Source organism: Sarcophilus harrisii, chromosome 4 (assembly GCF_902635505.1).
Source record: "Sarcophilus harrisii chromosome 4, mSarHar1.11, whole genome shotgun sequence".
In the NCBI taxonomy this organism is placed as follows: Eukaryota; Metazoa; Chordata; class Mammalia; order Dasyuromorphia; family Dasyuridae; genus Sarcophilus; species Sarcophilus harrisii.
In genome coordinates, this window is record NC_045429.1 from 312,159,061 (window position 1) to 312,174,246 (window position 15,186).

At 34.0% G+C, this 15,186-nt stretch overlaps 1 protein-coding gene and 1 pseudogene across 2 annotated transcripts in view; both read right to left on the minus strand.

Annotated features, from left to right (window-relative positions):
• LOC100932448 (ATP-binding cassette sub-family A member 10-like) overlaps positions 1–15,186 on the minus strand; it is a 99,444-nt gene that overhangs the window by 66,268 nt on the left and 17,990 nt on the right. For both annotated transcript variants that reach the window (XM_031965704.1, XM_031965703.1), the window contains 5 exons: positions 14,940–15,081; positions 14,588–14,773; positions 13,784–13,931; positions 9,220–9,385; positions 5,342–5,400 (listed from right to left, as the gene is read on the minus strand). In XM_031965704.1, the coding sequence (XP_031821564.1) occupies positions 5,342–5,400; positions 9,220–9,385; positions 13,784–13,931; positions 14,588–14,773; positions 14,940–15,081 (701 nt within the window). The remainder of the gene's footprint in view (positions 1–5,341; positions 5,401–9,219; positions 9,386–13,783; positions 13,932–14,587; positions 14,774–14,939; positions 15,082–15,186) is intronic.
• On the minus strand, positions 1,325–3,876 carry LOC111720941 (annotated as a pseudogene).

Here is a 15,186-nt window from a genome sequence, read left to right on the forward strand (position 1 = left end):
GAGATGATTCAAACCAGTCCCACTTGATCAGTGATGATCAGAGCCATCTACAACCAGAGAGAGAACTATGGGAACAGTGTAGAACACAACATAGCATTCTCACTCTCTGTTGTTATTTTCTTGCATTTCTTTTTCTTTCTCAGTTTTTTTTCTTCCTTCTTGATCCGATTTTTCTTGTGCAGCAAGATAACTATATAAATATGTATACATATATTGGATTTAACATGTATTTCAACATATTTAACATGTATTGGACTACCTGCCAGGTAGGGGAAGGGATGGGGAAAGGAGAGAAAAATTTGAAACAAAAGGTTTTGCAAGGGTCAGTATTGGAAAACTTATCCATGCATATGCTTTGTAAATAAAATGCTTTAATAAAAAATTAAAATAAAATAAAATTTAAAAATAAAGTATTTATGGAATGAGCAAAATACTTGAGAGTATGACTACAAAGACCCCCATAGGAACTATATAAATACAGCAACAAAACATTCTTATATAAAGACAGACTGAAAGAATTAGAGAGATATTTGTAAGATGAATCAATGTAATAAAATGACAATACCAAGTAAATTGATTTACTTATTTTGTGTTATACCAATCAGGCTTCCAGGATTACTTTATAAGGCTAGGGGGAAAAAACCAATGAAATTCATCTGAGGATACAAAATGTTAAACTCAAGGGAAATAATGGAAAAAAAACAGGGTGAGTGGGGCTAGATAGTGTTCATCAAAATGATTTGGTACTGGCTAGAAAATAGATGTCAATCAGTGGAACAGATTAGGTTTGCAATATACAGAAGAAAACAAAGTATCCTAGTCTTTGATAAACTTCAAAGACCCCAGCTAATGGAATAAGAGCTCACTGTTTGAGGGGGAAAATACTTGGTAAAACATGAAAGCAGACTGGAAGATACTAGATTAGAGAAATTACAATCAGGGCAATAACCAAATGTGATTTCAAGAGACTATTGAGGATGAATACTATCTACCTCCTGATGGAAAGGTGATAGATCAAATATGCATGATGAGGCCTTGATTTTTGAACATGACTAAGGTTGGAATTTGTCTTTGCTTTATTCATATTTGTTATGAATGTGTCTCTCATAACACAGGATGGGGGAGAAGGGAAAGAAAAATACATATAATTTTTAAAAATGCAATTAAAAAGGAGAACAAAAGGAATAGAGACTGATCATGGCAAGAACAGGGATTCCGACTGCATTTTCTTGCTTTCAACACAGTGACTATTAGCAAAAAATAATAAATTCTTCCTTCACAAATTTATATTTTTAAAAGTGAAGCAAAGAAATATGTAAAAAGGAGAACATAATGTGAAATAAACAGTGGACAAAAAATGAATACAAACATAGTATTTGTCCTTTGGGAAGGACCAAAATGACATTCTTAGATTGAATCAAGATATAGTGGATTCACATGTGGCTTCTCAGACTTATAAGGCTCAACCATGCCAGGTACACAGAGTCCATATGAATATTTGGAATGGTGATTTCTCTAAATTTGCAAACTTCATATTTCCTTTGAAGAATCTCAATTCTGTTTTGCTCATAAAATACAGTGCATTTGTTGATGTGGCCAAGCTGTGATGGGCAGTCCTGGGACAGTTTCTTTCATGTTTCACAATCACTTCCAAAGTTCTTAAGAGACATCTTAAGACTACTTTGTATCATTTCTTCTTATTACTATGTGAAAACCTATCTTGTGTGAGTTATCCATAAAATACTCCTTTAGACAAACATATGCTTGGAATTTTTTAAAATAGTAAATATTTTGTTTAATTTTTGGTGGCAGATTCTTATTTTTTTGGCCTTAGGAGCTGCTTTCTGAGCAGGCTCCTTCTAAGTGGGCCCCTCTTATCAGGTCCCTTTGTGGCTGGGGCCTTCTGGCCACGGGGCTTTTTGACCCTACTGAGCCTTCTGGCCTAGGGATATCTTCTGATGCTTAACCTTTTTTTTTTTTTTTTGAGGGGATCTTCTTGGTGGAGATCTATGAGGGGGATTCCTTTTGCTTAGATGCCTTTTGGAACTTCTTCATTCATGCTTGATAATTCTGATTCTCATTTTCTTGGCCTTTATGACTTTATAAAGGTCAAAATCTGTCATCCTTCTTTCCTTTCTCTGCCTTCAATCTTTTGGGCCATCTTGTGGCTTTCCATTTTGTATTCATCTTTTCTTTCTCTCAAGCAGCCAGCCCATACTTCTGATGAGCATTGTGTGGAACATTGAGAACAAAGTCTGTAAGTTGCATCCATTTGAATGGCATGGTCTGCCTCCTCACACCATTGCAAGGGCCATCAACCAAAGCCCTGTTCTGATTGATAACATCCACCATAGCTGTCAGTTTTCTGGTTTATGGCCTAAAGGAAATATTGGCCATCCAGACAATTTCCACATAGCACTTGAACACCATATTGATGGTGCTAGAGGAGAAGGATCTGAAAAGGATTGCACACATGTACAACACAGGTCCTAGCCCAGTAGGTAGACACCTACTGAAGTCTTAATCCATATGTTTGGAATTTGAACATAACCAGTCCAACCGACTTGTGCTCTCTGCAATAGTTTAAATGCCTGACAATTCTGATGGAGAAAGGAACTCAGTGTCTAGTAACTTATCCTGCTAGGGAAGCTTCAGAATCTTCCTAAGACTATTCAAATGGAAGCAGTTCAATTTTCTGGCATGTCACTAATAGACGGTCCAGGTTTCATAAGCATACACAGCAATGAGGTCTGCATAACAATTCTGTAGACCTTCAGTATGGTAAGCAGCTTAATACCATTCCTCTCCCACACTTTCTTTCACAGTCTCTTAATTGTTGAGTTAACTCTAGCAATTTATCCACAACATTGTTCCATGTGTGAATGGTGTGGTGCTAGCTGGTGGAGAACTTGTTAATTGTTAGGCCAAAGTTAACATATGGGGTAGAGAATTTACCTATACTCTGCATGTCATCCTTGGAGGTTCATTTATGAACCACAACAAAATCATGTACCAACTCTTCATCCACTTTATTCTTAGCTTGCAAACTTTTTAAATTAGTTTACCATCAATGAAATTGTTAACTCTGTTGTTGTTTTCATCCTCATTGAAGGCAACTGACAACAACACTGAAAACAGCATGGTAAAAAGCATAGGAATAAGCTCACAAACCCGTTTCACTTCTGTGGTGATCAGTCATATACAAGAACATTGCATATTATTCAAAAACCATGTAAGGATACCATCATGAAACTGATGTACAATACTGATGAACCAAATCTTGCCATGATGTTCTACAAGTCCTCACCATTGACAGTATCAAAGACCTTTTTAGATTGACAAAAACCAATAACAGACCTCTGCTCTGCCTTTGGCATTTCTTCTGAAATTGTCAGGCATTAAACACCATGTTGATCATCCTTCAGCCTATTAACCACCATATAGAAAATTGTGTCAAATGATTAATAATGAAAAAACCACAAATTAAAGTAACTGAGGTTTCTCCTATATCCAGGAATGGGAAAGGGGAAGAGACACCAAGAAAGACAGGCATGCTAACCATATTGATGGAGTGAATTAAGAATCAATTTATGAAATTATGAAATGAATCAAGTATGTCCAGTCTGAATATTCAAAATTAAGAAATTCATTCAAGATCATAAAGTTAATATGTATCAGAGATTACACAGTCCTAGATTTTTCTGTCTCTGATGCTGTTTCTCTATACTGTGGTGCTTTTTCCAATAGTTACATTTAATTGAGAAGACTTTTTATACCACTAATATACAAAATTTTAAAATTAACATGATTTATTTCACCTTTATTTCATACCATTTTTGTGCTTAATATATATCAATTTGGGGGCTTTATATTATTATATATAATATGGCATATTATATATGTTAATATATAATATATTAATAATATATTAGTAAAACAATATGTGTATAATATATATATATATTTTATATCTGAAATTTATACAATAGGATCAAATATCTCTGTCAGCACAGTCTACATGGTTTCATCTTATTATGCACATATTCCAAGGATGTGATTTTTTCTTTAAATATTACAATTCATAAATTATACTCCTTTGATATTTGTGATAATTTTGCATGTAACCTCAAAGTTCCCTCCTATAATCTTACTTTCTACTATTGCCACTTTGTACTGGCTACTTATAAATTTACTATACTTACTTGGAAGAAGATGGAGAGGTAGTCAGGGGGATCAGAAACAAGATATAATTTTAACACATGGAAGAACTGGAAACTGGTCCAATTACTTTAAAAAGCAATTTGGAATTATGCTATGAAACAGACGAAAATAGCTGGGTTGTGAACTTGTAACTTCATTTGAAGAAGGGAATTTCTGGTTTATAATTATTGTCTGTTACTGCAGGACTTCTTAAATTTTTTCCATTTGTGACCCCTTTTCACCCAAGAAATTTATTTTCAACCCTGGGTATATAGATATATAAAACTGGTATACAAATCAAACATTCACTGATAATAAATCAATTTTGTAACCCCCATATTCAGTTACATGACCCTATGGATTTATTCCCCAATGTTAGAAGCTTTGAACTAATGCAAATTGGCAATTCAACTATAACTTAAAATCTTAAGAGATTAAATTGCTGAAGAATGCTAAAGAATTGGTATTGTTAAAAGCTGGTGCTGTATGGATTACATCTGATCTACTCTAACTCCTTTTGATTTGTGTATGTATGTATGTATGTATTTGTGTATGTATATGTGTATGTACATTAGTAATTGAGTATTGGGACTATATAAGGGAGAAATAGTGTTGGTGTTATATTTTCTCTAAATTGTCAGAGCAGTAAAGAGTGGAGTGGGGAGAGGCTTCAGCCCAGATCCCCTATGGGGCTTGAGCTATATTAAAAAGCTTAATGCAAATTTAAATTTATTAATAACTCATCCTCAAAAATAGAGGAAGGTTGAATTGGGCAGTTTAGAATCATTATTCTAGGCTGTGGAGGAGTTATGAATAAACAAATTTAGACGTTACAAGGATGCTTTATAGGAAAAGAAAAAAAACAGGAGTCTCAGAAAATTCACTGGCTCTGCCTCTTATTTTCCAAGAAGTTGGTCCTCCCCTGAAGGATAGAATGGAATCCATGACAAAAAGAAAGTTACACACTTCCCTAGAACCAGGAAAGAAAGGAATTAGGATAAAATAATGCTTACATTCCAAGGGTAGGTTCCATCCTGGAAAGCATAGTCCTTTATATTTATAGTCTGTCAGAGATCACTCCCAAGACATTGCAAACAATGAATTTTAAAAGTTAAAGCAACAATTCACTTTTTCCTCTTACCTTTCAAAGCTTCCACTTTTTCAAGCTTCCTTTTATATTCTTTTTTTAGATTTCTGATTCTGAAAGGAGATAAAATAATTTTGAAATGACAAACTCTTTCTGGTCATTTAGCCAATATAAACTGCTAACTCAGAAATATGAATGGCCCTAGATGGAAATCCAATAGATGATGCAAAGAAGGAATGTGCTGGAGATTGGCACTGCAATATCACACTTACCTTATTCTGAGAGTTAGGGCCGGTGGATTTGAGATTTATAATTTCAATGGCATAGGAAACTTCTGATATGTAAATACTATATTTAAATGCACATTGGTAACTCTTCTTTAACTTGTGGTCTTAGAGAATGATTCAGAGTGCTAAGTGACTTGCTCCTGATCACAAAATGAGTACATGTCAGAGTTGAGATTTGAACTTAAGATTCATTTGAGATACAAATCATGATATTTCTTGTGTTTTTATTTTTTCATACATACTATTTTCATTGTTCTTTGCCCTTTACTCCTTTGAAACAAAACATAATTGCAACAGATTAGCTAATGCTTTCTCTTTTGTTTCCCTGACTTTTCTGACTTTAGAACAATATCTTCAGATTTGTATCAACAAAGATTCCTAGATAACTCTTTTGAGATTTTATTTGATTGATTATATAAATCTGGTTTTATTATTTATCCTCTAAATTAAATACTATTGTTTATCTATGAGATCTTGTGATCTGTATGAGTCTGCTTCACATATCATTACTCTTGAGAATTTAATGGCATCTTAAAGATTTCCCCCAATATCATCTATTCCAGAATACTTTAAAAAATATTAACTCAAATAAGACACCACTGGGGCAAAGTTTGGAGGCTATTTACTCCTCATCCAAAGACTTTCCCATTTTTAATCCTTATCCTTTGTTGTATGTTCATAGAAATATAGAATATTAGAACTACAAATGACTTTAGAGATCATTTATTCCAAATCTTCATTTTACAGACAAGACGATTGAGGTCAAGAAAAGAAAATTACTTCAAAGGTTACTTAGTAATTAGAAAGGCTGAGAAAAGTATAGCGCTCAGTTCACTATCCATTGATCACATATTGAGTATTTGCTAGGTATTTAGGCCCCTTCTACATTATGAGGTCTAGATATGGGGTACCTAAATGAAATTAGGGTTTGGTTGAGGTCTAGTGGCAGGTTCAGGGTACAGGGAATCAAATAGAGCTCTCCTGCAAGCCCTTTGGATTCAGCGCAAGGATATGGAGTTAAATGAGGTCTAGTAACTGCGTGATTCCCTTGCAAAGGAATTTACAGGCCCCCAAAAAGCTAGATTGATAAAAAAGGTTTATTATGGGTTTTGGAAGTAAGGTTAAAGTATAATTAAGGAAATAGGTGAAAGTAGAGATAAGAGAAGGGCACTGGAAACAGGATTCCAGTGGAGAGAGTCCTTGGGGTGCAGCATGTTTCAACCCTCTGCAAACAGAGGGCTCCAGTTTGATTTTTTATAAGGAGAGATTTAGCTAACAGGGCCTGTGGGTGGAGTCCCAAATTGGCTCCTTGCTGGATTTCAGTGGGGGTTTGAGTTCACTTGGTGGGAGTTGGGAAACCTGAGCAAATCATTAGAACGGGGGTGGGACAGCCCAAGTTGGCTCAGATTTGGGTCGGGGTTGAGACAGGCCTGGATCTTCTATAGGAATTCAAAGGGACCAGGATTTGTGAATCAAAGGTCCTAGCTTCCTGGATTAATAATCCATCAGCTAGGAAGGGTTGGGAATCAGAAAGAAATGAATAAATCAATTCTTAAAGGGACCACAACCCGCATCATAAATATCAGAGAGGTATAACATATGAACTTTGCCCACAGAACACTTACAACCTAGGCAGGGTGATAGTGCTAACACATAATTATAAACCAAAGTGCAAAATAGATAATGATTATTTTGACCTTGAGTTTTTAAGTGCTTAGTTGTGTTTGTATGTAAATACCATAAGAAATCAGGAAAGGGAAAGAGCAGTGTAAGAATAGTCCTAAAGCTTTTATTCACTATCAATTTTCATGAGAAGCTTAGCAAAAAATGAACAAAAAAAAAAGTACTTAAAAAAAAGACCATAACAACACAAATTAAAACCTTAGTGGAATCCCCATGGGGTTGGCTTTTAGTCTTTCACCATGATTTCTTTCATTTATGTTTTTAAATTTTCTCAGTTTATTAATTTACTTTTAACATTCTTTTAAAAACATTTTAAATTCCAAATTGCCTTCCTCTGTTCAGGCCCTTTCCTCACAATATCTAAATCAGGTATGTGAAATCATGCAAACATATTTCTATATTAGCCACATTACAAAAAAAAGGCAAGCAAAAAACGAAAGTGAAAAACTTATGTTTCATTCTACACTGAGACTATCAATTTTTCACTCTAGCATTTGAATCATGACTCCTTTGGAATTGTCTTAGATGTTTGTATGGATCAGAGTAACTAAATTTTTCACAGTTGATCCTTTTCACAATGTTGCTGTCACTGAATACAATGATCTTATTTCTTCTCATTTCACTTTGTATCAGTCTATGTAAGTCTTTCCAGCTTTTTCTGTGAGCATTTTGTTCATTTCTTATATTATAATGTTCCATGACTACAACTTGTTCAACCATTCCACAATTGATGGGCATCCCTTCAATTTCCAGTTTTTTATCAATGCAAAAAGAGCTACTATATTTTTGTATAATAGATTTTAGATTTTTTTGAAAAATAGACCTAACAGTGGTATTGTTGGGAGAAAGGGTATGCACAATTTTATCATCCTTTGGTCATAGTTTCAAATAATGCTCCAGAATGTTTGGACTAGTTTACAATTCCAACTACAATGCATTAATGTTCCTAATTTTCCACATCCCTTCCAGAATTTCTCATTTCTAAAAACTGCCTTGTTATATGCTTAGACTATTTATCATTTTGAAAGACTTATTTTTATAAATTTCACTCAATTCCCTATATCTTTGATAAATACAACCTTAATCAGAGAAATTTGCTGCAGATTCCACCCTCCAATGACTGCCTCCTATCCCCCCAGTTTCCTACTTTCCTTCTTATTTTGACTACATTAATTTGTTTGTGCCCTTAAGAATTCAGATACTCTACCATTTAGTGCATATATATTTAGTAATTATGTTGATTTATCATTTATTACCTTTTAGTAAAATGCAATTTCCCATTATCTCTTTTAATTAGGTCTATTTTAAAGTTTTTTTTGGAGGGGAATATTGGGAGATTCTGACTGGGCTGTAGCCTGTGCTCTGCTATTTTTGCTCTGCCTTCACTGTTACTTTAATTGTTTCATTTTAGCAGTAAGGGTGGGAAAACAAGCATATTCTAAGCAGAATGACTTAAAGGATTAATTTACTTTTTTCTCCTGAGGCAGAGGAAAAATATATGCATTCACCCTCTTACATCATAACATGATGAAACATACTGAAATTTCAGTGAAATACAGAATGAAGATCCAAATAGATCACTTCTCTCTTTTTTCTCTTTCTCTAATTGTGTTCCTTCCATCTCAGAAGAGAAAAATGGAAAGAGGTAAACAGAGAAGAGAACAGGGTATGAGGTTGGGTTATTAGAAAAAAAGAAGATATAAAGAAGCAGAACAAAGATATGAGAAGATTCATTCTTGAACATTAACCACATACATCAAGTGAAGATAAATATTGAAAATCTTCCCATGCATGAGATACTTTAATGGGAGTATTCATTCAAAACATTTGGAAGAGACTGAGAGTGAGGTCCAGGATTTGACATAGAAAAGGAATGATAGTTTTATATGCTTTATCTACTTTCCATGCTTGACTCTCTGAATGAGCCTGCCATTTATCTTGTACAGTACGATAATTAATTACCTGATAGCTTCTTTTCCATGAAATTCCAGAGGCACTTGTTCAAAAGAGTCAGAGCAATATGTAGAATTAGTCTCATTCTCCAATATCTGATGACTAGCCTTGGGATGAGTTTTCCAAAATGAAGACTTCAGGAAAAACAGAGGAGAATGTTGGAGTCCATATTCACCTAAGGAAACAAGACACAATTAAATAAATACTAAGTTCCACAAAAAATATCAAGTCCTTGCTCTGTGCCAGGATACAAAGATAAATATGAAATAGTCTCCAAGCTCATGGAATTTACATTCTAGGTTGGAGGAGAGGAGACAGGGAGGATTGTAGGGTGAGATACAGCATACATAAATAAATAGGCTGCAAGATAATTTGGGGAATGAAAGGTAACTTGAAAATGGGAACGTTTCATGTAGGAGGTAAGAACTGAACTAAATCTTGAAGGAAGATAAAAATTCTGAGAAGTAGAATTCAAGAGGGAAAACATTTTAGGCCTTTGAATGAATGAATATTGGAAGAATTTAGAAGATCATATTTGGTAACAGTTAATGATGTACTTAAAAAAGAATGGAGAATAAAGAAAGGAAGGAAAAGAATAAAAGAAGTTGAGTTGAAGCTTGATTGGGAAGAATATTAATTGCCAGACTGATGACCATATGTTTTATTCCAGAGGTAATAGGGAACAACTGAAAGGTTTTTTTGCTCATTTATTTTGAAACAAAGAAATACAATGGTCAGACCTATGCCTCAGGAAAATTACTGTGATTTCTATGAGAAGGATGCTTTAGTAGAGGTAAATATTAACCCTATTACACCGTTTTGATTATAGGATCTCAAGATGCTTCCAAAGAGTGAAAATACTTGCAGTGATGGAAAGAATTGCTGTCATAGGCCCACATAAACCTGTATCCTCAATCAGCTCAGAAGTTAAGGAGAAGATAAGCTGGAGATAAGCAAGTCATATTAACATGTTTTTGCTAATGATGGGAAAAGGGAAAATATTGTGCAGCCTTTTCAGGCAGACTGCTTACGATCAACTACTGACAATTTTTTCCATGTGGCTTGAAACATTAATCAGTCAATATAGGTATTCAAAATCTCAAACTATGAAATCTTCCTGGATGTATAAAAAAGAAAAGTGAGATAGATTTATTGTAGACAACTGATAGAGATAGCAACTTATAAAATGAACAATGTTTTCTTTTAAGTTACAATTTTATTATTATTTTTTTTTTGGTAAGGAAAGGGGATAGGATCTTGATCTGCAAATTTATTTAGAATTTATTTAGAATAGAGAGCCTCAAAAGAGGAAATGCCTTCTACCATGATAGAATAGCAATTGTATTGCATATTAGAGTCTCAGAAATGTAGATGAGGCACTGTATATCAATTCATTTTTTCTAAAGCACAAGTGAAGAAGGCAACTTTCTCACTTCTTTAACTTGTAAAGGAACAGTCAGGTATCTTTTTGAAAGGAATAATGTCCCATTTTTAGCTTTTATTCTGGCATGGATGTGCCTATAGTTAAGATAGATTATGAAAGGAAAAGCAGCCAAAAATTTCTAGAGTTAATGCAAAGGTTAATTGCTCAGTGCCGAACCAATATCTTTTTGATTCTGAGACCACCAAGGATGAAGTGACACTTCAAATGAATGTGGCCAGACAGGATGATGACAGTGGCTATGGAACTTTGCTATACAGCAATGTAGGTACTTGGTACTTTTTCAATCATTCATCTTTACACAATGAAACATGAAAAAACTTCATCAATCTACATGTCACTACAAACTGACTCTGTGAGTCTTGAATTCCAAATTTCTAAAACAAACTATAAAAGCCTATGTCCTTTTTCTCTCTGGATACCATGCCTCTTCTATTTACTTGCTGGTTTTTCATATTTACATACTTGCTTTAATTTCTGGCACTATGTTGCCTCTACACAATTATAATAGTTTTAATACTGAACCATACTTTTATGTATCCTCTCCTGTATCCACTTTCAGGATATTGAAGTCACTGATCACTTCTTGTTAAATTCTTCATAGAGTGTCTAGACTGCTTTGCCTGAAATGGTTGTTGACTTATAAACTGCAATTATTCTTATGGTGGTTTGCTTGGATTTGTTTACTGTAAGCACATCAGGTCAATATAACTATTTCCCATGAAATTATGTTTCTTTTCCTTTAGGGATTATGCCACAACCGACTTCCTATTGCATTCCTATGAAATTCCTATAAACCAAACTTCCATTTAGCAGAAATTTTTTTTTGTCTCTTGGTTTTTGTTCATAATGAGGATGCCAGTGTGACTCTATTCCTCTGGCAATATCTCGACTATTTGGACAAAGATCCTATATGATAATGAAAGGAAAGAAAGCAAAATTAATATTATTTACACTTTTTTCAAGGCAATTGGCTGAGAAAGGGAGGAGAGATTCTTAAGGAAGTGATTAGGTATATTGAAGATTTTTTCATGATAGGAGAAGTGGGTATATTTGTAGGCATCAGTAAAGGAAAGATCAAAGAAGTAGAGAGATGAGAGTAAGGTATTCTCTTGAAAAATATATAGGGCATATATGGATGGTTTAGCCTTGGCAAAAAAGACTACCTTTTTAAAAAATGAAAAATTCAGGAAATTCTTACCACCTATATCCTTGACATGACAATTGGTTAAACAGCAGCAATTAATTTGATTTCATAAGTGAAAATGGCATTAAAAGAGAAAATGGCTTTGTCATTCTGCCCCAAGTACCATGAGACCATTCCATCTAACTTGGAGCTGAATTCCATTAATGTTGTCTCATTAGAATACAAGTTTCTTGAGAACAAAACTGTTTCATTTTCCTATCTGTATTTCTAGTACTTAAGACATTTTTCTTTTTCTATTTGTATTTCCAATACTTAGTATTCCTAGTGCTTTGTGCATAACTACTTAATGAATTTTTTTTTCAGTCATAAAAATTTGTATCTGACTTTGTCAGTATGATTATATTTCTCCAGCTTTATTTAGGAACACATGAATGATAATTAAGAAGGCCGGTGTTAAGACTAATTCAGAAATGAAGGTTTAGTCAAATACAAGTATTAATAGGACAGAATATTTGAAAGTAGAGCATGATATAGAATTGGGCAGGTCAAAAGAGCCAAGACTACACAGAGAGTTAAGTGAAAGCAGAAAAGGGGTGAAAATAAGGAAAGTATCAGTAAAAAAGTGGAGTGAAAAGTCTATTGGAGGACACTCCAAGAATCAGTAAAAGGTTTAGGAGCAAGGAGAAATAGGGAAAGATATAGCATAAGAAGAGATCATATTTGGATAATTTGCTGGAAATAAAGTACTTTCAGAGTCATGGCATATAACCATTTTAGCTGAGGTGGAGAGAAGGATTAGAAGAGGATTTTATGGAGTTTTCTTTCTCTCCATTTCTCTCTCTCTCTCTCTCTCTCTCTCTCTCTCTCTCTCTCTCTGTGTGTGTGTGTCTTTATCTCTGTTTTTCTCTCTGTCTTCCTTTTGTTTCTCTCCCTGTTTCTGCCTGTCTGTTTCTGTTTCCTTTCCTACACACACATACAAACATGGTATCTTCCATTTATAACTATCACATATATACATAAATATACATATATACACATAAATGCATATAAAACACATATTGTCTATGTGAATCTAGAACATGATTTAATCTCTTGGTACTCTAGACAGCTTTCTAAGGCTCTAAAGTTTGGAGCAGGAACCAGCTGCTTAACAGGAGTTCCCTATATCCACACAATTACAAGCCCTGTCCATTATAGCACCAGTCTATTAGAGTGTCCATGAGTTCTTGAGAACAAGAACAATCTTTTGCCTCTTATTTCATCTCCAGTGCTTAGCACAGTGCCTCAATGGTAGTATATAATAGGTACTTAATAAATATTAATTGACTTATTGACAATATTGAAACTTGAATTTAGGTCTTCTGGTTTCAGCTACAGGGATTTTTTCTGTTCCACATACTGGTGAGACAGAGAAAGCTAATAATGATAAAAATATACTTAGTAAATGTTAGTGCCAGAACCCATGCTATAATGGTACAAATGAGACTGGACTCCAGAGAACTGAATTCAAGAACTGACCTGATTCTTCATTGCTTCCCTTCCCCAAAGCAACCTAATTTGCCAAACTGTCCTTTTATAGTTCATTTGTCTCAGTTGTGTATGACTTTTCATAACCCCATTTAGGGTTTGGAAACATGGGTTCTTCAACTAGTTTAATAATAAGTATTATTATGTAATATTTTCAACATATGCAAACATCCTGAATATTTACCAGAAGGAAGCCACATGATGATGAAAGAAAGATTTTTACATAAAAAAATATTGGGCCTAAGTAATAAAAAGCTCATTGGCCATTAAGCCAATGAAGTCAATTCAGTTCAAAACAGTTGAATTAGATGGCTTTTGAAAAGTATGAGATAGAAAATTACATTTTCCTGCCTGTGATGCCCATTTGTATTTGTCTTTGCGCTTTGTCAGAATGGAAAACCTTCCCAATAAAGTGGGAAATAAAAGAAATTAAGAATCAAGAAGGCACTGTTACTTACGTGGTAATATTTTTTCAAAATATAGAGCAAGAGCCAAGTAGAGAAGATTATCAAAAATCAACATGAACAATATGGCTAACAATTGATGTGAGTCTCCAGTAGGATCAGGGAAACCAAAACCTCTCGAGTTGTAATCCAGTCTCCTAATCTGAAGATTTAAAAAATAGTGTATTTGTAAAAATATTTTTTTAGAAATAGGAATTATAGTTTGTACATGTAATGCTTACCATAAAATGTTTGCATCACTGATATTACTAACATTGCAATGTTATAGAAGAGTTAGGAGTCACATGAAACACAATCAAGGAGAAATAGACCCAATGAAGAAAAAAATGTAATTAACTAGTCAAATTCTATATTTTCCCCTTAATATTCATTGCAATTTTAAGATTTATCTCTTTTACATATGAATTAAATAGTTATGGAAGTGACATTTAGTTGTGCTCTAGCAACTTTGTAAGACATATCAGTGAAGTTATTTTTTAAAAATATTTTTTATTATTACGTTTTATTGACAGAACCCATGCCTGGGTAATTTTTTTTACATTATCCCTTGCACTCATTTCTCTTCCGACTTTTCCCCTCCCTCCCTTCACTCCCTCCCCCAGATTGCAAGCAGTCCTATACATGTTAATTATGTCACAGAATATCCTAGATACACAGTGAAAGTTATTTGTGATCTTCATCAGAAGAGATGAAGAGATTCCACACTAATAGAACCATAGATCTCCAATCCCTTAAATTTTACACAGGAAAGAAATTTGTAAAGCTAATAGTAGACTAGAAATAAGTATTTCAACTTACTTGGTTCATTCCGAAAATGAAGGCAAAGGGACTTAGGAGACTTAAAATCCATTCCAAAGATGCAGGAAATTCGTGAAAAAATAAAATAAATCCCAAACCTCCCCAGTAAACTGTAAGGAGGAATGTGATCAAGCCAGTAAGCAGAGGTTCCTTAATCAACACACTCATCAGGAAACTTAATGCTACCTGAAGGAAAAAGAATTCTTAATGTACATCAAGGAAGATGAATCATTCTAATGACTGTTAAGGTCCTGTCTTTAAAGAACCTTTCTTGGACAAATACAGAAAAAGAACAAAGATTTTATCTTGATGAGATAGGGAAATAATAGGGAAAAGAACTGTACCTACTCACCAAAGAGAGACCATAAAAGAGAAACAGGAAGAATATCATGAAGTAACCAGTCATGACTATAAATTCAGAAGATTTTACTGTAAAGGTCAGCAGAGTTGCCAAAATAAAAATGTAACCACCATAGAGTATACCCCAGGAAAGCCTAAAGTAGAAAAAGAACATAATTTCAGTGTTACATGGTCAGGCAATTCTTTCTACCTTAAAGCTGTTAGGAACTGATCAATAATGTCTGAGTCCATTCTTTTAG